Raw genomic sequence first — 25,693 nt, forward strand, 5'->3', positions numbered from 1 at the left:
GGTAGAAAAGAACGAACACTACGTTGTAGAAAATATGACATTGCTACTTGTTTTTGTTTTAAAAATGACTGATACATGCAGGTATTTGTAAAGGCCAACAGATGGCAGACTAATGCAAGCTGCAAAAATTATTGATGCATTTTTTTAATGATAAAAATCTAAAAAATAAATAAAAATCAAGGTACAAACTTCTAGAAGTCAAAATCATAGCTGTGTGGTGAAGGCTCACCTAGAACCAAACCAAGGCACATATATATATATATGGGTAACAACAAAAACATGTCATTAATTAATAACATAAGAACAACTGGATTTTATTACCTTTGACTATAGTATTCACATTTTAGAAAATGTTAGAGGTAAAACACACCCATAAACATATATATATATATATATATATATATATATATATATATATATACATACATACTATACATATGTATTGTTTGAGGAGAAAGTGTTTTACAATTTATCAACTGAGGGCTAACGCTGGAATTGAAACATTTTGATTATTTGTGATAACAAATAACACTGTTTTTTCAGTAATTTACACTGTGAATTACTGCAAATCATGGCTTACACAATTATTTAAACCAGCTTTAAATGTGAAAAAAGTGGTGTACAAAGATACAATGTTCAAACTTATAAAGCAAACTAGTTTATGTACTTTGTACTTCACTTACATTCCAGCAGTCCTGCGGCGAGAGTCTCCCTGCTCTGCCGTGGTGCACGCTGCTTTACTGCTGAGCGCCGGAAATGACGTCATATTCCGGCGCTCAGCATTACAAGCCGGCACCGAGACCGAGCTAGAGGGCTCGCTGAGGAGAGAGAGGGGTGCCGGGCGGGTACTGAAAACTTGATAAGCGAAAACCACTCGGCTCACCCTCTCTCTCCTACACTTTAAAAAAAAAAAAAAGGCGCTTGGGGCAGCAAAGTGCCGCCTCTTCAAAAGAGCCGCCTGGGGCAATTGCCCCACTCTGCTCCATGGCAGGGCCGGTCCCGAGTAAAGACATATTCTGCCTTTCTCTATTGTTCTTGTTCTCACTTATGCAAGCATTGAAGTATGAAAATACGCATAGTTCTATTTAAGTTAAACAGCTCCAAGTGGAATTCCCTATTAAAAATGAACTGCATTTGGCTGCAGTAAGCACCTGTTGTGCATGAGGCAACAATCCCTTTCCTGTGATGCAGTTATTCTTGTGCAAGGCCTAGTTTATATGCCAAGCACCATTAGACATGCAGGTTCTCCTACATCGTTAAATTAAAGTATAGTATATCGTGTTACATCGACTAATGGGCAGAGGCATACCATTGTCCCCTGCCCTTCAGAACTGTGAAAAGTTCCAAGACCTATTCCTAAGTATATCCCCAAAACAGCCTTATCTCTTGTTAGGGCTACTCAGAGTCCTTCAAGGCAGGAGGGTTTACAGGAGATTAAGGTCAGGGGAAGGTTAAAAGCTGAAAAAGAGACGGACAAGGTGGCTTGTGGTCTACTTGACGTTTAACACACACAACTCTTATAAATATACCACTAAACTAATCACACACATCAGATTCATTGACAATAGAAGCTGAGTAAACACATCATTACACACTTAATCAAACATGATGAGGTATTTTAAAGACACACAGAGGAGATTAATTACCATTATTTTAGAGCAGCAAAGTAGTTTTTTGAAAAAATAGGTCTCCAGTTGCTTTGGTGTTTCCTAGCATATACCTGCCATGAGAACTATGCAATCTTCAACATTTGGAACTCAGGGTCTTGCCAGGGCTACAAATCCAATGTTAATAATTACACTGGCGAAACATAACACATCATAACAACACATGATACCTGCACATATTATAACATACTGTATAAGCATGTACAAAAATAGAATAATGCAGTACTCATGCATTCTTAAATGTAGTGGGATTTGCATGCCATGTACAGTACAGTCATAAACTAGTTTATACTTTTTTGAAATTTTTTATTAATATAAATATGTAATGCCCCGAACTATCATCCCATATCCTAACTTGATATATTTATCCGCATTGTCTTCACAGATCCAGCAGTAATATCCCCACAAGACCCAACCCTAATGATAGGATCATCACTAACAGCAGCTTGTTCAGTGGACCCTGAAATGAACCTGAAAGTAGATGACCTATTCTGGACCCTTAATGGGAGAAGGCTCCCAGCGGAGTTGTATAAGATACTCAATGGCACAGCTATGAGTGTGACTTTGAATAACTTGAATGGATCCAAGCAGCAGTCAGGAGATAACCTGGTGTGTCACGGCAAAGACGGGAGAATCCTGGCGGGCTCATGTCTTTATGTTGGATGTATGTTTTTGATTCTGAGGCTTAGAAAACAGGCATGTATATATTTTTGTATGCCCCACGATGTAGATGCTAAGATCAGGCACTTCAGAACACAACTTCTGAATGTCCTTGTTCTGAAAAACCAAGTATGTGCCTCATGAGGAGGATGATACAGAGGGCATCTTTTCTTTTGGGCACAGGCAGAATATCAGATGTCAGATTGAATGTATAAAAGTTAGGTTGGGTTAATTATTTTCCATTTTTGGGAAACCAATGGTCACCATTTCAAAGGGAGCTTTTATATGAGTTGATTATCTGCACTGTCAGTGTTTCTTCACCTTTTCAGAAACATTGTGTGACTATTAGGAACTGCAATTTTAATCCAAATGTAGTTAATATTACTTAATTTCTATAAGTATACGTAATTCAAATTTGTCTCCCAGAAACTGTAACATGAAACTTAAGTACCTAGTAACAACACCATAAATACCACATAGGGCATGCCTATGACAGGTTGAGTAAAACTGCACTAGATAATGTGGACATTTTTAATAATAATAATATTAACCCCTTAAGGACAATGGGCGGTCCCTAAACCCATTGAAAACAATGCATTTTGAGCCCGTACATGTACAGGCTTTGTCTTTAAGGGGTTAATAATAATGTTGACAAACATGCTCAACAATAACATAATTGAAAACATGATTTGTATACCTTATTTATTGCTTGCCACTGTTAAAACCATGTTACACATTTTTAAACCCAACACATTTAATTCAAGTACTCTTTATAAAAACTATCGTGCTTCGAAATCAAACAGGTGTCTGCGAGCTGATTTGCTCCATGGTCAATACATGTTCCGAGGTCAAATACTCTAACTTACTATCTCTAAGTGTGCCTTTCAGTCAGTTGGATTAATTACCTGAAACTTTTCAGACAATGCATGAGATCTGAAACATTTGGTTAAAGTTTGACTTAGTTTTTTCTAGTTTGCCCCATATACCCTTGTAGACATTTTAATGGGTTTCTCTGAGTTTCTATTGTTTGAATAAGCTCAAAGGGTTTAGCCATTAAGCCAATTACTTCAGTAAGTAACAAATGGCAAGGTTATTGCTTTGGATTATTTACTGTTGTAAAAGGTTCTCTTTAGACTTTCCATTAGCAACCACATGTAAAATAAACAATGTGTTACAGAAGAGAGTGTATTTATTTTAGAAAACAAGTCTGAAAGAACGTGTTACAGCTGTAATGAAACATCGATCTGATCTAGTGTGTAGGCCCAGTCACAAAATTTGCACTGGCACAAAAAGATATTACTCCTCTGGGAATACTTAACTTGAATTGCCTCTGACTTTTGAGTTAGGTGTTAGACAGCTGTAAAGTCTGTTAACGAAGTATAAGAATTGGAAAATTAATGTTAAATTAAAAACAGGACAAATAGTTTCAACTATTTTACTAGAAGGGAATATTATTAAAAGATATCAGATTTGAATGCACAGACAATTCATAGGAGCAACTGATTTCTAAGAAATGTTTCTTATGCAAATATGTTTTATATATTATATATATGTATAGTGTCTAGACTAAGATAGTTCTGTAGTAAAATCCAGACATAATCTCACACCAGTTCCTACTTTTTGAACATGTGAAATTTTTCAATTGCCTTACATGTCTGTTGCACCTGATTGGCTGCTTTGCTTGTAACAGAAATCAAGAAAACAAAAGGGGGTGAGGGTTGATGAGTGTGCAAAATGGCAACACAGTGACAACAATGAATAGTTTTTGTACGTGTCAACATGTTTTTACACAATTCTAACTTTTTAATTCTCATTGCAACTTTTCTTTAACTTACCGTCATTACTTAAAAGAATATATTATTCCATGATAGTGTGCTATGATTTATTGTAAAATAAGATGGTTCAAAATACAGTTTGGCATCTATACCAAAGTTCTTTAATAATAGGATTGCTTAATAAGCATTTACATACTGGTTTAAAACTGTCAATTTCAAGACTACCACTGGTGTTCCATAAACCTCCTCATCTCCTCTGTACAGCTAACCTTTTTAACAAGAACATGAAATCAAACAACGTACAGACAGATACACAATGTTGTGAGGATGCATTGACTGGGGATTAAAATTCTATATACAGTCATCAACATACCTTTCATTGCACCTGTATAGGCAAGAAATTAGAATATTTAGATTCCAAGGAATATCTGCACATCAGGTGTTCTATATTATTTTAGCAAAATAGGCTTACTAAAAACCGCATTATTATACAAGTTGATGGACTTAGGTCATCTAACAAGTCTCAGCTCCTCAATGCCTGTCAATTCATACATAACTTTCTTCCTGGGGCCAAAATGTAAAAATTTACAGAAATGACAGCTGACATTAAATAATCCATTTCTGTTCACAACTATCTATTTTCCTTGACAGATGTATAACATGCAGGTTATGCTATATATCTACGTTCTTCTAAAAAATAAATTCCCCTTTGGCAATTATATGGAAGCAATACAAATATACAATATTTGTATATAAATAAAACCCATGAATTTGACATGTGCAATATTTTTGTTATATTATTTACTTTGTTATTTAAACCTTTTACTGATGATTTATTTTCATTGATATGCATCAGGGAGGGAAGTAAGGGCTGTTTTATGTAATACATCTAATAACTGTACTGGTTCCTTAAGGGTAAAGCGAATATCATAATATATACCCTTTACATTAAAGTAAACCTCTAAATGTACAGCAAGACACAGCATATTAGATATTTATTAAACTTTAATATATATTAAATGTGTTCAATATTACCCGCCTTTATAGCCACTATATTCTGAAATCATGAAATCAACATCTATAGCCCAATCCTATAGCCCAGTACCAATGTTTAGAATCAGTTGTGTATCGTCAGCAAATACTTGTTTAAATGGGAGGTCTGGCAACTGTAGGTATTGTACGGTTTAATGAGCAATTAAAACTGTTTTATTTATTCTAAGCAAGTGCTTCCCGTAGCCCTGCGTCTGTGGAATTTTTGTGGACAGAAGTGGCCACCCACAGGGAATATTCACTGTGCATAGCATTGAGGAATTTGCCTACACATTTACAGGAAAAGCATTTTAAAAGCAGAATTTTACTGTTCCTGGCATTTTATTTAAATGCATATAACCAGTTTTTTTTTCTTAGTCTTAGTATTATATGTATATAACCTTATTATAAGTGTATATTTATGATCTTTGCACTTTCATACTGGAGTTTTTCTTTTCCCTTATGAACTTAGAGCATATATAGTCAGTATTTTATTTATTACAAAATATTTATAATTTATATAATTTATGATTATCATGATTACTGTGTATATTAAAAATATAAAAAGTAACTATTTAATTTCAAATGAATTATCCTTTTTTAAATTTTTGTAATATTTTACATTTGTTTGTGCCTAAATCTTTCTGATTAAGAAGTACTTGATAAAGTATATTTGACATGGCAGTATTATACTAGTATTAAAGGAAGTGGTTTTGTAAGTTTGTCAGATTTGCATACATTTTGTCTTTATATTAATATCCATAACATGTTTATTTATGATGCAAAAAGTTATTCTTTAGTAACATATGATGTGGATATTAATAATTATATTAACATTAATTTTGTTGTGTTTTCATTTTAGTACCACCAGAAAAACCCACTAACATAACCTGTTGGTCGAAAAATATGAAAGATCTAACTTGCAAATGGGTTCCTGGGAGTGAAGGAGAAACCTATCTGCATACAAACTACACTTTGAAATACAAATTAAGGTATGGGATTTCTTATTAACTCACACCTCCCTCGCTTGTGGTACCAGACTTATTTAGACTGAATATATATATATATATATATATATATATATATATATATATATATATATACAGTCATGTGAAAAAGAATGTACACCCTCTTTAAAGGTGTAAAAAATGTTAGGTAAATACAACCTCAGATGAACAACAACACATGACATATTACACTTTCATGATTTATTCAACAATAAAATGGAGGAGCCATGTGTGAAAAACTAAGCACACCATTAGTGCTTCATTAAGAGTTAGGATACTAATTAGCAGATGTTGCTAATCAAATGCCCTTGATTAATTGATCATCAGGAAGTGTGACCACCTCTCTAAAAGCAAAAGTTTGCTTTGCTGGTCTGGAGCATTCAGGTGTGTGTTAACACAATGCCAAGGAGGAAAGACACCGACAATGATCTCAGCATTTGTTGCTGCCCATGAACCTGGGAAGGGTTATAAGGCCATTCCAAACAATTTCAAGTCTATCATTCTACAGTATGAAAGATGTTTCAAAAGTGGAAAACATTCAAGACAGTTGGCAATCTTCCCAGGAGTGGACGTCCCAGCAAATTCACCCTCTTTTCAGGCCGTCCAAAGCTCAGAGAAAAAAATCAAGTGTTACATCTCAGACTCTGTCCTCAGTTAGCAGTTCATAATTCTACAATTAGAAAAAGACAGAACAGGTATGGTTTGTTTGGAAGGGTTGTCAGGAGAAAGCCTCTTCTTTCTAAGAAGGACATGGTAGCATGGTTTAGGTTTGCAAAGTTGCATCAGAACAAACCACAAGACTTCTGTAACAATGGCCTTTGGAGAGACAAGACCAAAGTGGAGATGTTTGGCTGTAATGCACAGTGTCACGTTTGGCGGAAACCAAACACAGCATATAGGCACAAACACCTCATAACTGTCAGGTTCGGTGGTGAAGAGGTGATGATTAGGGCTTGTTTTGCAGCCATAGGACCTGTGAACCTTGTAGTCATTGAGTCAGCCATGAACTCCTCTGTATACCAAAGTATTCTAGATTTAAATGTGAGGCCATCTGTCTGACAGCTAATGTTTGGTCGAATTAGGTCATGCAACTGGACAATGATCCCAAGCACACTAGCATGGCTGAAAAAAAAGAATCAAGGTATTGCAATGGTCCAGTTTAAATCCAGATACAATCCAATTGAAATGTGGCAGGACCTTAAGGGAGCTGTGCAAAAATGGCAGCAAATCTCAATGAACTAAAGCAATGTTATAAAGAAGGTTGGGCAAAAATTCCTCCACAACAATTTCAGAGACTGATAAATCATAAAAATATTATTACTTCAAGTTATTGCTGCTAAAGGAATTCAAGCTATTGAATCATAAGTTGTACTTAGTTTTTCACACATGGCTTCACCATTTTGGCTTTTTTTCCCCCCAATAAATCATGATACAGTGTAATATGTTATGTGTGGTTGTTCATCCGAGGTTGTATTTACCTAATCTTTAGACTGGCTAAAGGGAACATTATGTCTATGTAAAACCATATAATTCAAATAGGGTTTACTTTCTTTTTCACACGACTGTATATGAGAGAATATTTATTTAGGGAAATCTAGTTTTGTAAAGAAGATTTTTTTAAATAAAAGGAAACAAAATAAAAATCAAATATACAATAAGTAATATTACAAACACAGTGAACAGTTAAGATAATTTTATATACTTAAATAAATTAAATGCATATTAGCCTAAAGGAGGATTGCCTTTTTTGATCTACAATAATTGTATTATATGTTAAGGTTATCCCAGATGGAAGCTAATAGAAGTCTTATTTTTTCCAGGTGGTATGGCAAAGACAACACATGTCAAGAATATCATACCATGGGGCCTTATTCCTGTCATATCCCAAAGGATCTTGCCCTCTTTACACCCTATGAGATTTGGGTGGAAGCTTCGAACAGGCTGGGTTCCACCACCTCTGACATAGTAACCTTGGACATTCTTGATGTGGGTAAGGTAAATTACAGCATGTGCTTCTGCTGCAGTGGCCATTAGCCACAGGGCATTAGTACTAACAAATTAAGTTTAACTTAGGTTCTTCCAAGGCTTTGATCTTTTAATTTGATACATTAATTTAATTTTAAATTTCTATGCAGGAAAATCCTGCAAGTGTTTAAAATTTATATTGTATGAGAATATCCTGATGCTCTACATAATCAGAGATTGTACTACACTTTTAAAAGGTATATATAAAAAATGAGTTAATGTGGCATTTCATAATTTTGTTAGTTAATTAACTGCATTGACTGAAGGAGGTACTTGTAAAGTGCTTCCATTAAAAAAGGTATGAATGCATGTGCATGCAAAAAGTTATATATTACATTAACAAATTCAGTAAAACATATTTACTATCCTAGGGGTGTAGAATCACTGGAAGAAGAACTAACTTTTTGGACCTCTATGTTATAGTCAGTTTGGCTTGTTTTTTAATTGTTTTTATGGAACATTATTGCATTTATTCATTTTACTATTCAATTCATTATATGTTTATTATAATTCGTTTTTAATTTAATGCATTTTTCAATTTGAAAGAAAATTGAAATATAACACATGCTTGATATTCCCTAACAGTGACCACGGACCCACCATCGGATGTCCATGTGAGTCGGGTTGGTGACTTGGAGGACCAGCTAAGTGTCCGATGGAGTTCTCCCCCAGCTCTGAAAGATTTTCTTTTCCAAGCTAAATATCAGATCCGATATAGGGTAGAAGACAGTACAGAGTGGAAGGTAGGATAGGGATATGATCTATTATGGATACATACACATACATATTATAAAACAAAAATGAATTAATGTTACCAAAGATCCTCCTCTTATCTGCAGGTTGTTGATGATGTGGGCAACCAGACATCCTGCCGTCTTGCTGGATTGAAGCCAGGAACTGTCTATTTTGTTCAGGTTCGCTGTAACCCGTTTGGGATATATGGATCTAAGAAAGCAGGCATCTGGAGTGATTGGAGCAATCCCACTGCTGCCTCAACTCCGAGAAGTGGTTAGTCATTTAATCATTATTGACAGAATGTTGTGAAGTGTTTACAAGGATATTAGGGCCTGTGATGTTATGCTGTTAGTGACATGTTGTATGGTCAATTTTTCATATGACTAAACATTACTACAGGACAATCCTTTAAGGACCCATTTGTATGTATGTTTAAACAATACTGTCACGGCGAAACAATTATTGTGAGCTCATGTTCTGTAACAAGCCACAATCGATCTGTGTAGATTAACACTTCCTTTACTTGGTCCTTTTGAAATACAGAATGGTCCATTTATAGGTGTGCATTAGCTATACTTATCCCAAAGATAAGCAGGCTACCTGATTAGATTTATGGGTAAAATAGAATTACTCAGAGGCAAATAAATGAGATTCATTTGCCATGATTTCTTGGAGAGATCAAAAGAGGAATTTCAAAACAGTTTTTCTTATTCACACTGAGGCACCACCTGACAGTTAATTTCAGCATCATTTGTCCCTTATTCCCTGACATTGCTCAGCGACTAGTTTACAATTTGGCTGTACTCATGATGACAGTAACATTGACACACAAACTTATGGCAACATGCTATCTTCAGTCCTGTCAAACACTTATGATGATATTTGGAGCAGATATAATTTGGGATAGTTGGCTGAACAACTAATATTCTACAAGCTGCTCCTTATCCCAGGCAATAATGTCTCAACTATGTTCAAGCACCTGGTGTTCTTGCAAAAAGGCCAATTCTTGAATATTATTTCCCACTGGGGAAATACCTCTTGTTTTTTATACCTAATCTGGTGCCAACAGATTTCAACAGGCCTCTGTTTCTTATTTATTAACTGATCTCTGTGTTATTATTTTCCGGTTTTTATAATCCTGGATATAAACAGGATTTGAAGAAAATAGCTAGTTCAATTCCCAAGACAAGTATTTTTAAAGAAAAAAAATACATATATTTGTATTGTTTATGCCTCAAGTGCAGTTGATGAAAATATTAGAAAAATATTATTGTTTGCCCAACACCAGTAAAGAGGGATGTGTATGCAAATTAGGTAACTGAATCTTTAAATACTTTTTCCATTTCTCTACTATACAGAAAATGGTTTCTAATGCAAATCATTGGGGAAAGAGGGTTGATATCACCTGTGACCTGATGTATTTAATGGATGAAAACAAACATGTTAATAATAGTACTTCCAATAGAAACAACCATCTAATTTTTATTTCTTTTAAGTAGTCCTTTACCTAGCAGACCAAAACCTGTGTGCTCATCTCTCCCTTCATCTTTTCACCTTGTGTAGCTTTTTACTTTTTGTAAAAAGGAATTCCACTCTCATTTACTCAGCTACCAAATGAGAGAAGGTGTCTTAGCTGACTCTGCTACAGCTCGGCATTGTACTGAAGCTCATGTTAGCTCACTGGCATAACTACAGGGGTCGCAGCTGCGACGAGCCTGTGCCTTTAGGGGGCCCTGTGTGACCCCTTCTTCCTTCTACCGGTTCAAAATTGTTTAGAAAGGGCCCCTCTGACCTAGACCACACCCATTCTATTTTGAACTGGCACACGGAGACAGGAGCATATAGGGGGTCACGTGGCATCACGTGACCCTGCTGTGAAACTGAGGCTGCTCGCACAGTGTGTACTTGTCTGTGTGTGAGCATGGATATGTACTTGTCTGTGTGTGAGTGAGCATGGATGTGTACTTGTATGTGTGTGTGAGCATGGATGTGTACTTCTGTGTAAATGTGTGTGAGCTTGGATGTGTACTTTTGTGTGTTTAAGCATGGATGTGTACTTGTCTATGTGTGTGAGCATGAATGTGTACTTCTTTGTTTATGTGTGTGAGCTTGGATGTGTACTTGTCTGTGTGAGCATGGATGTGTACTTTTGTGTGTGTGTGTTAGCATGGATGAGTACTTTTGTATGTGTGTGAGCATAGATGTGTACTTGTATGTATATGTGAGAGCACGGATAAGTACTTTTGTGTGTGTGAGCATAGATGTGTAAGTGGGGTGAGGTGGAGTGTGTGTTAATAAGTGTGAGTATGTTTGGTTAATTTGTGTGTTTACATGAGTATGTTGGAGATGGGCAAAGAAGGCACAGATCAGTTGTGTGAGGGCAATGATGGCACAGACTAGCTGTTGAAGGTAGGGTGCCCGGGGGGGAATTTTTGCACCAGGGCCCTGTGGTTTCTAGGGCCCTGTTTGTAGGCCCCGGTGTTGGATCACTCAGGAGACTGTGGGTGCTGGTAAGGAGATCTGTGCTTCAATCTGTGATCTTCCTTTGTGGAGATCAAAGGATATCCCAAACCAACCCATGCTCCCCACTGCCAGCAAAAGTTTGACAGTATGGCAGCTACCAAGGTCAATGCCTGATATTGGTGACTATCCTGCGGAACAGGACTGTTGGTAGCTATGCTACAATTTTTTTAATCGGTCCCTAGTGTCTCTCTGTAATTCCTTTAAGTGACCTCTAACTTCTTTCATTACTGCTCCCAATAATCCAGCCATTAAAAGGTCATATAATGATGGAGTCCATACAAGGAAGCCAGTGGCCTTGACAAAGTCATTGATGCCTATGGGCTACTTAAAGAACTGTCTAAAACAAACCTTGTTGCTTCCTTCTCCTGCCTTTATAATTATTCCATAATATAATACCATTATATTTTTCCTATAATCTCTATAGTCTTTTTCTACAACTCTTGGTAGCCTCATTAGCTATTCCTTACATTATTGATGCAGTTGAATCTACGGTATACATACAATCTACTTGGCAAGAGTACATTTAAGTTTTTCTTATGTCTTTTATAGAGAGGATCACTGGGGTATGCGATCCAAAGAGTGGGGAGCAAAACTCTACCCTTAGACGGGAACTGAAGCAGTTCTTTGGATGGGTGAAGAAACATGCCTATGGTTGCTCCAACCTTAGCATCAAGTTGTATGACCAGTGGAGAGTATGGCTGCAGAAATCCCACAAAACACGGAACCAGGTAGGTAAGGCACATTTTATTCTTCATTATCTCTAATAATGCCACTCCAATCTATAAACTCAGTTTGATGACGGACTCAGGACAGTGGACGTGCCTGACTCAAATACACAAATACTGATGGACAACAATAAAGGTGTCTATTCACTATTAACTCATTATTAACTCGTGTGTCAGGTCTAGCATAACCCCTAGTTTAACTTTCATCCTAGGCTATTAACTAATTAGTTTAAAGGGTCCATTTTGGATTTTATCTAGAGAAAATTCTTCTGGGAACCCTTACACAGACATTGTAAAGTTCCATAGAGGTGCATTGATGTAAATAGTGACTGTTTATTTTTTGTAAACGAAATGAAGCTTAGTAATGAAGTATAACCTATGTATATGGGAGGAACATGTTACTTTTGAAATGGTGAATTTGCTGAGCATTCTCATGCAAGAAAACCCCATATGTATCACAGAAATAAGGGTAAGACCTACAATCATCTACGTGTCATCTTCAGATGTAATGGCTTCCATGTTAGCCATATATAATATAATCAAGATTGTGTTTCTTAGCAGACATCAATGGGCAGGCTTGAAAAGTGCATTAGCTGCCAATCAAACATTTTCAAACCATTGTGATACCTGGCCACAATCATGCATGTTTTGTATTTTGAAAGTCACGTTTATAAAAGTCCACAGTACAACCAATCAATGTTTTATATATTTGTCAAACTCGTAACTGCCAACTAGTTTTATTTTTATTCTGGATTACTGGTGTCATATCGTGAAACTATAATGTAGTGACTGCTCAGAGACTTTGAATAAAACTCTCTATTTTTATGATGAGAAATAAAATGTCATATTTAGGAAACCAATGTATGTACCTATATTTGTTGCTGTGGGAACCAGATGTTATGCAAAATTCACTGGGTTATTGCTGGTAAGAAGTGCCATTTATGGTTGTGGGAGAGCAATTTCACCTTTTAAAAATGTCTTGTATATTTTGCTTTCAGATTTCTGATACATACCATGCCCTAATTGCGGTCTATAAACACATGAGGACTTCTTGGAGATGAATACCCCATAATACACGTGCTTTTATAAGACTATAAAGAGTTGTGTTACTGGGATGTTAAGAGATTACACAATAACTCTTTATTAAATGTTTTTCAGCGGTTAGAGGTGCCATCCCTTGTAGCCAGTAAGAAAGCATTTTTTATAAATAATTTTAAACTACAATTAGCCCTCAACACCCTTTTTAGAATTGTATTTTTGAACGGAAAAGAATTTACTCCGTTTCTTAATTTTACTTAAAGATATAGTAAACCCTTTGCCCTTGAGTCATCTTTACATGTTTATCTTGTGTTAAAAACTAATGAAAAATGACTTCTACTCAAAAAAACTTGACATACTCTGGTAACAACTTCCTGATGGTCTACTAAGAAGTGAGTGGCATCTATTTATTTTTGAGGCACAATTGACCCTTGCTAGTTTCTCCTTTATCATGAGAACATTTGCAGATTTTATGTTAATAGTGCTATTTGCTTGGCTGTAAGCTGTGTGCAGAAGATAAAGGGCTGTCAACCCTTTTGGTTGCATTACTACATCCGGTCATTAGTAAAACTTGCCAGTGGTGATTATCCCTACATGGATTTCAAAATTCAGACAACCTTAAGCATACACCGTGGTTCACTTTGCACAAATGGTGTATGGAACATTGATGTTTTAGTTTTATATAGCTGCCAACAGTTCTAAACAGATTCAAGTCTCCTTTAAGCGTTGAAGTGGGTACTGCCCATGCAGCTGCCACTAAAGTAGGTTCTTCATGAGAAAGATACAATTTGTATGTGATTTTTGTAAATTCTGCATTTTGTGAAGCGTTAGAGGATAAGGGAGATGATTCCCAAGTGCTTGTATCCAATATTTAAACATGAAATGCCTCCTGATCTCTCTCTGTCCTGCATGATTGTTTGTTCTGGGCTTCAGGCAACAGCTTGCATGAGTGAATGAGGATGATAAATAAGCACTGCTTTGATTGGCTCACTATCCGTTTCATCATCCTATAGGCAGAGAGGAAGGCTGTATTCATGCACATTTTGATTGCCTATAACCACAGCCTGCTTCTCACATTACACACACCGAGAGTGAGGCTGTATTATTGCACTGTTTTGATTGGCTCACAGTGAGCCCCTTTTCGGTCTCATACAGCCTTACTTTAAGACTACCTATGCAGTGCAGAATGGAAGCATAAGGCTATAGATTGATATAGTTGTATCAACCTGAGAGAGACTCAGGGGACTGCAGGGACTGCTAGAGAGAGCACAAGTAGAGATCCATGCATTTTAATAGGCCAAGGCCTAGTGACTTTTAATTGTATTGTGTGGATAATTTGAATGCACATGGCAATGTAATATTACGTGTATAAAATACACTTACATGAAAAATTAAAGCAACTTTTCAACTACTCAAGTAATTTTGTAGTCATTTATTTTTTAATTTCAAATCTGTCTATTGGCTTCTGGAGAATTGTTATCTAATTGTTAGTGGGCTTAGACTTTTTTGTAAATTGCCTTCCAAAAGCACCCCCCCTTATATCTTGCTTTGTGACCCTAATTGCTATTAATGATTGTAAAGCTGCCAACCAAAATGTGTTTTCTGAATTGATGCATTTCTAAGAAAAAAAGAACCTGGAATACTACAGTGTTTTAGAATATTTGATACTTTTCGAAGGACTCTGAGGACAATTATTTCCTGTGATTAATGGCATGCCTTATTTTAAATGGCTAATTTACTTACCATGTCACATTTGTTTAACAACACTGGGAAATATACTGCTAAATTATCCACTTATAGGAGACAGAGAGTGGTATTGGGAACAGAGGACACCACTGAAAAATACTTTAAGAAACAGATGTTAGAATGGGGATGACTCAAGATGTTTGCAAAGGTTTTCAGGCAACCCATTGAGTGCTGAAATGTATTTGTTTCTCCACCAAGTTGAATTCATTAAGATACTGAGTGGTCAGTCAGATAAAGGGTTAACTCATTGACCAGATTCAACAGTGGTTGCCTGCCCTTGGATGCTAACACTCGCAAAACAATCTTCACTTGCAATGCCCTAATATGCATGTTATTTGTTAGTGCCTTTAACCTTAAAATTTGTAAGTTGAATGAAGGTCTTTTTTTTTTTTATTAAGAAAAGTACCCCCTCATCTCACATGACAGAGGTGGGTAAGAGATTTGCATTTAAAACCCCATTCCTCAATGGGTGGGGTAATCTGAGGTTAATAAATCAATTAGTCGAATGCATTTTATTATATTTATGCAGGGTCACCTAATTCCTCACTCGTATTTGCAACTCGCAAATTTTCTACTTGCAAGTTAATAAATAAATCATGTAATCGGTAAGATGTACGCAATACAAACATAAGATGGCTTTGTTTTATAGACCAAAATGTCATGTTGTTGTGCATTTTAAAAGGTTACAACTGTGATGGCGCAGATAGCTCAAAACTCTGGAACTGACTTAGCGGGGCTGCATCATGGAATTCTAAACTATAAAATCACTATAACTCTAAAATTGTACCCCCCAGGTTTAACCTACTTTGTGAAGTCAGTTTAGATGGTCAACTGGTCACTGAGTTTATATTCTGACCACATAACTGGCAGATCAACATACCTCTTTCTGTTTTGTTATTTTTTTATCCTATTAGTATGTCTGTGCTATGGAGATGTACACTTCTTTTTGAATACCATAGGCATTGTAGATACCTGCCCAAATCTTAAGTGGGGTATTGTAAATCTTGCAGGAGTCAAATCTTTGCAGGGGATAACTGGCAAGATTAGGGGACAGAGGTAAGCCTAGTTAGAGCCCATTAATTAGGTAGACCAATAATACATTTGGCAAACAACATACAGTGCACACTAAAATCCTGTCCAATGTACACTTACTAGAAGGGACTGCATAAGAAACACATAGCAGGTGCAAAGAAAAGAACAATTTATACTGCCCTTGTTTCTCTTGGCACCTTAGTAGATATAGAGAGAGAATATCAAGCAAAAATAGTGGCTCAGAACCCTCACCAAAGAGTAGCCAAGGAGACAATTGACAAAATGCCCCCTTGTGAACACTCCTTAAGCTCTTTTATACTTTTTGTTCCCACAAAATCTTAGAAATCACAGCAAGATTTATTTTGCTTTTTTGTTGAAGATAAATGTGTACACAGTGTATATAATTATTTGTCATAAAGGAGGGTTAGGATCTATGAAATGTCTTGAAATGTGTTTTATGTGTTCCCATATTTCTAGTGAGGATTCCCTGGAAGAAAGACATAGAAACATATTGGAACATTCCAACCCTTTCAATAGGCTCCTAGGACAATTGACGCCCTTTGGCTTATCCTGCAATTAAAATTTTGCAGTGTTAATTTAGATACCATGAATTTTTAGAGGAAGAATGATCTGGCCACAGAAAATCAGAAGTTGATTTTATCGGGCATTAGGGAGAAAGCGTTGGAGGAGTGTGAAGAGAAGATGCCAGGAACGGAAGTCACAGATGGTCCAGATTGGCTCACTTAGACCTCCTTTATGAAAATCACATTCTGAAATCAGACTTTTGCAGGAAATAGTTCCTTGGAATAATATTATCAGGCTTCAAACATGTCACAAGTTTCTTTTACAACTCCTGTGCAACCGTACAGTAGCTATTAACTGATACAGAAAACAAAAAGGTCACTGAAATATCATGTATATATTTAGAACTCATGATGGCTTTGCTGGCACAGTGGCATTTATTTGAAAGTGTCTCTGTTTATTTCCTTGCATTTTAACAAAAGGGCCAGTCATAGTAGGCCTTTTTTGTAGATTCAAGGCAGTGCTTTTGCAGGATACATACACTTTACTGGGTTGCAATGTGCTTTCTGATATCATTTAAGAGTACATTCACCATTCTCAAGAATTTTGTAAGGTTGAAATCCAGAGCAACCTGAAGGCTTACAGGAGTAGAATATGCAATAAAGGAGCTCAATTTCTAGAAGACTAATTGAACCCCAGAAGTTGTGCATTTTCCCAGGGCTGAGGAAATCTGGGAAGCATTAATGGGCCCACAACGAGTAACTGGTGTCTGATAGAGATTTCTCTTGAAAAAGTGACCCTTTAAATATTTTAGACTGTTCTCACATTTTGTAATCTCTATTCTTCTGACATCTTGGCCAATAACGAAAATAACAGTACATCCTGAAAGACAGACACTTCTGGACACAGCATATACTAGTACATCCCGCACTTTCAAATCAGCAGGGAGATCTCCCTGCTAGAGCATAGGAGATAAGACTAATGATCTCTGGCTCTTACAGAGACAGTGTAAATGCACTCAATGCGAGCACCATTACACTGATAGCCTGTGAAAGCGGACACAGGAAGCATTAGTCAGTATGGTAAACACACTATGCTGTCTGTATTGGTGTATCTGGTCACCCCTGTTTGTGATCACACATAATGTGATCAGCACAGCAGAACTTTTAGAAAAATTTACTGGGACCCTTCTAACTACACCCATTTTCTATGGCGACCACGCTACCTCTTTTGTTCCCCCTACTTCACCATGTACCTTGTTACTCAGTTCCCACAGTGCCAGCTTTGCTTCCAAACAGCTTGGCAGTGCCACCTTTGCCCCCAAACTGTTTCCATCTTTGCACCCAAAAAACATACCAGTGCCATTTTTGTCCTCCAAGCTTACCATGTCATGTTTGTGCCCATGGTGTTAGTGCCACCTTTGCCCCCAGACACCTTGTCAGTGTTATATTTGGGCCAAACAGCATTACCCTAATTGTATCATTGACATCCGGCATGCTGTCTGAAAGAAGCTGCCGAGCGAGAGGGGCAAGCCTAGCAAATTGTGCCCTCCCAATTATATTTTTTAAATATGTTATTTTGAGGAAAGTAGGTAAATAAATAAAAAGCAAATTCATGATATTAGAACAGCAGAGAGTTTACAAAAAATAATCGCAAAACGAATTCCCCGAACCCAGTGACTTATTTGAATTATGACACTTAAGTACCACATAACTCCTATCAAAATATACTGAGCCTAAAAGTGGTACACAACTCCCGTCACCACAACAGCATAACTCCTTTCATTATATACTGTTCCAGACACTGAGGGTGGTACAGTGTATCGCTTTTCATTATGTAGCAAAGAGACACAGACGGTGATACAGCATAACTCCCATTACTATATACTGTGGCAGATATTGATGGTGATACACCATCACTCCAAATATTACGTCCGTATGTTAATATCACTTTTTCCTTTTATGTGCTGGGCCATTGGTGCAAGCTTTGCTAGTTGCTACACCAAGTAATTGTAAGTAAACAGTGTCCAATAATTTTACATTATGAAGAGCTAATTTCAATATACACAAGGACCAAATACACCATGAGTGCAGACGAAACTATAAAAGGTTGGTCCATCAGAATGCACAATTAAGAATATGAACATTGATTCATCACACATCAACAAATCCATTTGTTATGGTGTAACTAAGGAATCAATAAACAAGCAAAAAACTACTAAAGTGTGATCAAGTGAAAAATGCACATTAGTTTTCGCTGACTCATATAGCAGGCATATATTACAGGTCACACCTCACAGCCAGCTCAGGCACCCAGATTGCATCCATAGGATTTATCCAGCACCCAGATTGCAGATATAGGGTTTGGCCAGCACCCAAATTGCATCCACACGACTTTTCCAGCACCCAGATTGTATTTATAGGACTTGCCCAGCACCCAGATTGCAGGGCGTGCAGGACTCAGCACCCATGTTATACCCAAAGGACTTGTCCCAGCACCAGTGTTGCATCGACATGACTTTCTTGCATCCACAGGCCTTGCCCAGCACTCATATAGGACCTGACCACCTATCTTTCCCCTTTCATTCTTTCTCATCCTCATTATCTTTCCCATCCTCATTATCTTTCTCATAGATGTTTCTCTTTAGCTATCCATTTTCTTACTACCTCTCCCATTTCTCACTATTTATCTTTTTCCTTTCTCACTATCTTTCCCCTTTCTCATCATTTATTCACCCTTTTCTTAATCACCTACCTTGCTCAAGTCCTGTGGTGAACAAAGCCTTTGTCACATTCCGTTGCCCAGCATCAAAATCCGGCACCGCAATGGAGCAGTGAGACCGCAATCAAGGAGGAGAGAAAGGGGCTCTTGTTTATGAGAGGGGTGATAGTTTATGAGAAACTTTACAGCACCCCTATTGCTCCCTGCACCCTTTGCACCTGCTTCGGTGCAGCCCTGCATACATTTCCCCCTTCCTGCCGCTACTTTTGGTCAAACACATCTCCTGACTAAAATACTCACAGAATACTTTAATATGCATTCTTCTTTAGAGACGGAGTCAGAGACATTAGACTGTTTATTAAAACTTGTTTTTGTATTACCAGTAAATAAGGACTTTTTTGAATTTTCTTACCCCTTCTTATCAAAGGTGGAGTGTCACTAAAAGCACAAACTTGTGTATTAGAACATCTACAAAAAAGAGAACAAATGAATATATATGGCTATATAAACTATGATAGGTCCCAATAAAATGTGTTCACTTGCATCCTGACTGGAGTATCGTGCCGTGCCATGACCTGTGGTACGGTTCTATGGGAGATCCTTTTTCCTCAGACGAGCACCTTTACTCTGAGAACCATCTACCCATCTTATAGCCGGCTTTTGCTAGAGGGACCAGGGATTTCACACTAAGACCCCTTGGTTTCTGTTACAGATGTCTTTGAACATTAATTAGAATAAAGTATTTTTTTTCCTCAAAAACCCTTTGAATACTGATATAAAGATCTTCTATAATCTCCTCATATGTTTCTAATTTGTCAGTATGCACTGGTATGTTGTGTACTTTTCTTTGTTTATGACTCTGTGGAGTTATGTAAAGATAGTTTCTCACCTAACCTGAATTTTAGTTAACGGAACAACTTGCAGCATGAGCCAAGCTACAGCGCTTTTAAGAACTAGGGGTAATACAAGGGAAATGTAAAAGCAATACAATTTAAGAATAGAAGTATTCCCAGACACAATTCACATACCTTTTGTGAACCTTCTGAATAGCCCCTCTATACTTTAACTACAGCAATGGTAATTAAGCTTCTCCCCACCCCCCCAGGAAAAATCCCTTCTTCTCCCAATCTTGTAGTATCCTATCCAGTGATATGGTCCACATATCAAACCACAACATGGGCAGATTTAGTTTATCACAGTTCTTTTTTTATTTTATATATCTTTATTAAAGAATTTTCAACGTTTTAACATACAAATACCATGATATACATCCTCATATGACATACCACATCTTAAATATATTCTAAAAGTAAAATTAAGGATACATACAGAACAAAGTGCCACCGGAGAAGGAGAAGAGGGTAAAAAATTATATCAAATCTTTAGTAATTCTACAATTTATAACAGTTCTTGATCCTTGCCTTCCATATTCAACCAAATAAGACTTCTTTGGAGCTAAGTTGGCCCCAGCCTAGGTAGGCTAACCTACTCCTCATTAACCTTATTGAAGACAGGAGCCAAAGACCCCACAGAGGTGTATAGGCCTGGACTGGCAATGAACAAAAGTAACCATAGGAAGGGGATGTTAAGATTTGATTGCCGGAAACAAAAACTAAGTGCCCCTAGCTATATACCTTATCCAGGAACCTCCTTGACTAATCACACTATTGACTTTTGTGGATTTGCATGCCTATCTTTTTCCAAACTTTAGAGGTTAAAATAGACTTGAGAAATAGTAAATACTCTCGCTATTTTCTTTACGTACCCTGCTTGGTTCAAAGTGGCAACTTTGAGCTTGTGTTCACTAATATAGCCTAAAGTTAACTCTGAATTAAACATTGCTTCCCCATTACATCTCTCACCCCTCTTGTGTTTTAATGTGACCAATTAGCCCCCATAATACTAAAGATTTTCATCTCTGGGTATTTAGCAAAACATTTGAAGTGCCAACATCTCCATTCATAAATTTGGCAAAACCTATTGGGATCCTTCACTACACCAAACTTCTATACATATATGATCCTTCATTTTTCTGCCTAAACCCATTGGGATCCTTTACTACACCATGCCTCTGCAAGCTTTGGCACTTCAAGTCACCCCACAAGCTAAGCTTCTGTCCCTACTGAAATTAGTGGAGAGTGAACTAATTGTACAATGCATACCCAAATCTAGTGTCTGATGTGCTGATATGCTGTGATAACACCCTAAATTCTTCTCTGAACTACAATGTTATAGTTATTCTTCTCGCTCCAGAAGAATAGGAAATAAATATTGACTGCCTTATGATATGATTTTTTGACACTCTATCAAATGTCCATTGCCCCTCAAACCTGATGGCATAATAGCAAGATTTAGATTGCTCAGATTGTAAATAAATAAAGCAATAAATTCAATATTGATCAGAAACTGTTTTAATCGAAAAAGTGCCTTTAGGATATTTTCTATGCTTTCAGGTTCTACCAGGCGATAAGTTATAGCATCTTATTTCAGCCGGGCAAGAGGACACAAAGGAGACGGAGCTGAGGACCTTAAACCTGGAGGCAGCCAAGCTCAAGCATTGTCCCGAAGAAGAGTTTTAATTTTGTCTTTGGGATCCTGATGAAGAGCTTTGTTGTTCAAAGCAAGGCAGTCCAGCAGAGATGAAGCCACATAATGAAATCATTATGTTAATTGTACATCACATTCCACTCCTGAAAACCTAGTTTGAAGGTGACCAAGTAGGTTGTAAAGGACTTTCCAGAACTGTATTTTTTCAATGTCATGATCTTTTCAAATTTATTTTAATTTAAAGTTGTAAATTTGAACCTGCTTTGAAATGCCAAATGTTATTGTTTTCCTTTTTTTATGTTTTCTTTTCCTTTTTGTGACTTTACCTTATTTGGTATATTATTATTCTTAATATGGTTGGTCTTTCTGTGTTTCTTTTCATGAGTGCAAGCTGGTAACAATGATTCAATGTATAATTTTCATTAAATAGGTGATATCCTAAGTGTTAGGTATATATTCCCTCACTATTATCTGCTCACAATAGGTGTTCTGTGACCCCAGTCAGTCAATGAGTATCACAGGATTTATAATGCTACATAAACACATGAATACATTCAAAATTTGAAATGAACTCTACATATTGCCCACCATATTAAAGTTTTTCTCTAGAACATTGTTTTTCATTTCAGTTTTCAAGGTCATGCTCAGCATGTAAAAATAGTAGCATGAACATAATCACAATTCCCTGGCTTGATGAAAGGAGGAAATTCAAGCCACAACTGGATTAAACTCACTCTCCCCCCTGCAGATACATGTGAGGACCAGCATTTATGCATATGACAGGTGAGTTGGCTAAAATGCTGGCTCAATAGGTTTGTGGAGTAAGCTTGCAACACACTGCAGCTCACACACTACGTTTTGAAGACTTCTTAGGTCCCTTTCTATAGGGTTCTATTTTCTTATGACTGTGTTGCAAACCGCAAAAGAAACTATCTTGATAAAAAGAAATGACTATTATACTTCATGTGTCCTTTTGAAGACATCCTTAAAACATAATCTTTTAGAAAGAACTAGAATTTTCCAGATTAGGATATGGCTGGTTTTGAAGGAATTTTTTTTTTAAATTAAAGTTCATAAAGTAAGAAGAACAATACTGTCCAGACTCTGTAAATCATCTGTAGCATTATCTACAATGTGTAAGGGAAAATATTTAATGAAATCAGGATACATTTGTATTCATCATGGAAAAGCATGCAGTTTTTTGTAATGTACTTAACATGACCCAAAACTATAGATAGAATAGAAAAGCAATCACAGTGATGTCCTAATTATTTGCTTTCAGAGCTAAATTCTGTATTGCATTTAAAATTAAAGACTCTGAACTGAAATTCCATGTTGACATGTAGACATGGAGTTAAAGATTTTGTTTTAAAAAATGGCTAATAAAATGTCTTTATTATTTTGTTTAATTTGGTGTTTTGTACTTCTGCCTCATTGATCAAGTTGGTTTTCTTAACATTCTCCACTGTTGTACACTGGAGGGTCTGATCATTTAGATGACCTCCTTAACAGAAGTATAACTTATGGCTTCTGGGATGTAAGTTTGCCGCAGCCATCTCCACCAATATTCTAACCTATTTGCTGACTGAGCAAAATGGAAGAGACTCAATACAACTCATTTTACTAATATTGCCAGTGACACTACTGTACATGAATATGCCTACATGGCAGAGAGTATCATGTATTCCACATGACATATATTTCACAAATGTTCCTGTCTAACTTCATGTGTCAAGTACAAGAAGTAGAAGAAAAGTAGAGAAGTGTCCTGGAGAACCAAATAATCAGAGCTTCATCTATAGGCTCTGGGTCAAATCTGGAAGGTTCCTAGGTATATGTGTCAAACCTGGATGTTGTACATCAAGCCAATCACCATTTGTTCAATCCTCTAATAAGACATATTAGCATGAAAACATACACAACGTGCACTTAAATCAGGGGGGCGCCACAGCATCCAGGTGCATATAAAAGCAAAATCACTGGGTGCCAGGTGCCCCTTCAACCAAGACAAATTTGAAATGCCAAGGCAAAGGCGGGGCTCACCATCCCAGTGGTAGAACGTGGCAGGTCATACTCAGTGCTTCGAAGAGAGGATCCGTGCAGGGTAGGTAGCTAGGTGTGGTGGATTATGTGTCAGTGTACAGTGTTAGACTGTGTCTTAGTCAGTGTACAGTGTTAGACTGTGTGTGCGTCAGTATAATGCCAAGACTGTGTGTCAGTGTGCAGATTAATACTGTGTGTGTCACTTTACATTATTAGACTGCATGTGAGTGTTAGTGTACAGTGTAAGACAGTCCATGTATGACGTGCACTAAGCCTTGCTGTGTAAAAAGAATGGGGCAGAGGGGACCAAGTGAATATTCTTGCTTTGGAGGGTGCCCCTTGGTCTAGGACCTGCCCTAATTATAATTATAGAGTGTTTGATAAAAGTATCATGTTTGATTTACACATACATTACAATGCGCTCCTTCCTGCATTTCTCTTGGTTTATGGAATTGTTTGAAAGTTCCAGAACACACCGTTGTACATCGTGGACTACGCGGCAGTCTATAGATTTCAGCAGCGGTAAAGACCACTTTTTTGCTTAATGTAGATATTTATAACCAACAATAGACCATTGAAAATCTTTGTGCATGTTTAACTTTGAAATATCAGCCTTGCAGGTTTATCTTACTTGTGAAGGTTACAACAATTTAAATGTATTATATATGATAATTTACTGTAGGAGAATAATTTCTAGAGGTAATTATTATTATGAGCTGGAAGCTGTGACATTCAAAAGCTGATACGTTGACATGCCACTGTGATGGGTTTCCCATTCTACCAGAGACAAAATCAGAATGATTACATGGAATAGCAGCAATTATAGATTTTTTTTTTCTTCAAAGTGAATTATGAAGTCTACATTACCTGTCATCATTAAATGCACCTTCAAAGCACAAACAGTGTTAATTGCAGTAATCAAGAGTACACCTCCCTGAGACAAGATCTAGCCATTGTTTTATTAATAAAGATAATTAATGTCTTTATTGTATGCTTACTTTTCTATAGCAACAAGCTGTGATTAGTTTCAGGTATGCCAAGCAAAGAAGAAAAAAGGAAAACCAAATTACTTTGTAACAAATATTTTATCTGTAATAAAAAAAAGTTTTAAAAAACTCTGTCTTCAAGCGGAATGGTTTTATGGGAAAAGGCTAAATGTATAGCGGTGTCAAAGTTGACATTGCTCTTATAATTTCATATAATTTGGGATAAAAGTGAGTTGTTAGAATCCTTCTTTTTTTTCCTCATCTGGCTCAGTAGATCATATTCCATAGTGGAGGATGGTCTTTCGTTAGTAAACAGGGTTTCAAATTTGTTCTGTAAGTATAATTGTTCCTCATCAACAGATTTTCTAAACAGATTTCTCAAGCTTTGATACTTTAACAGTTATACCATTGAAATGCCATTTTAAGGAACAACAGTGTGTTTTATTGAAAATGAATAGAAATTGTTTGGAAAAGGAAGAAGAGATGATAAAAGGTTTGTAGGGCAAAAGAACAAATAAAATAAAACATATTAATCAATAGGGCCAAGGTCCGCAGTAGAATATATTCAGTTATCCATACCTAATGTGGTTGATCTTATTTTTCAGGCAATAGGGAATAGTACTGGATCCATAATCTGGGCACCTCATTGCCCTAATAACCAAAAAAATTAAGGAAATGAAAGGAGTTTAATTTGGAGTTTAACTTACAACCAAAATATAAATGTTATCCTGTAGATAACTCCTGACTCTAATGCCAGGTAAAAATGGCAAATATACAAATTCTACACATCCATGAGCCATTTACAATAAATGTCCTGCTGTGAATATTCGAGCAAGACCATCTTTCCTGTAGGACAACAAAAAAGATAAATGCCCACAGCTCAATGAACTGAGGCTTGAACACAACTACCAT

The 25,693-nt window shown here is 36.7% G+C and overlaps 1 protein-coding gene across 1 annotated transcript in view; it reads left to right on the forward strand.

Moving 5' to 3' along the window:
* Positions 1–16,709, forward strand: part of LOC149280868 (cytokine receptor-like factor 1) — a 42,597-nt gene extending 25,888 nt beyond the window's left edge. The window contains exons 2-8 of the mRNA XM_089500040.1: positions 2,053–2,331; positions 5,994–6,123; positions 7,959–8,128; positions 8,749–8,906; positions 9,003–9,171; positions 11,971–12,149; positions 16,581–16,709. Coding sequence (XP_089356166.1) covers positions 2,053–2,331; positions 5,994–6,123; positions 7,959–8,128; positions 8,749–8,906; positions 9,003–9,171; positions 11,971–12,149; positions 16,581–16,709 — 1,214 coding nt within the window. The remainder of the gene's footprint in view (positions 1–2,052; positions 2,332–5,993; positions 6,124–7,958; positions 8,129–8,748; positions 8,907–9,002; positions 9,172–11,970; positions 12,150–16,580) is intronic.
* Positions 16,710–25,693: the final 8,984 nt, after the last annotated feature.

The sequence above is a fragment of the Sceloporus occidentalis genome, unplaced genomic scaffold, assembly GCF_023333645.1.
Source record: "Sceloporus occidentalis isolate IW3139 unplaced genomic scaffold, rSceOcc1.0.p SCAF_145, whole genome shotgun sequence".
NCBI lineage: Eukaryota > Metazoa > Chordata > Lepidosauria > Squamata > Phrynosomatidae > Sceloporus > Sceloporus occidentalis.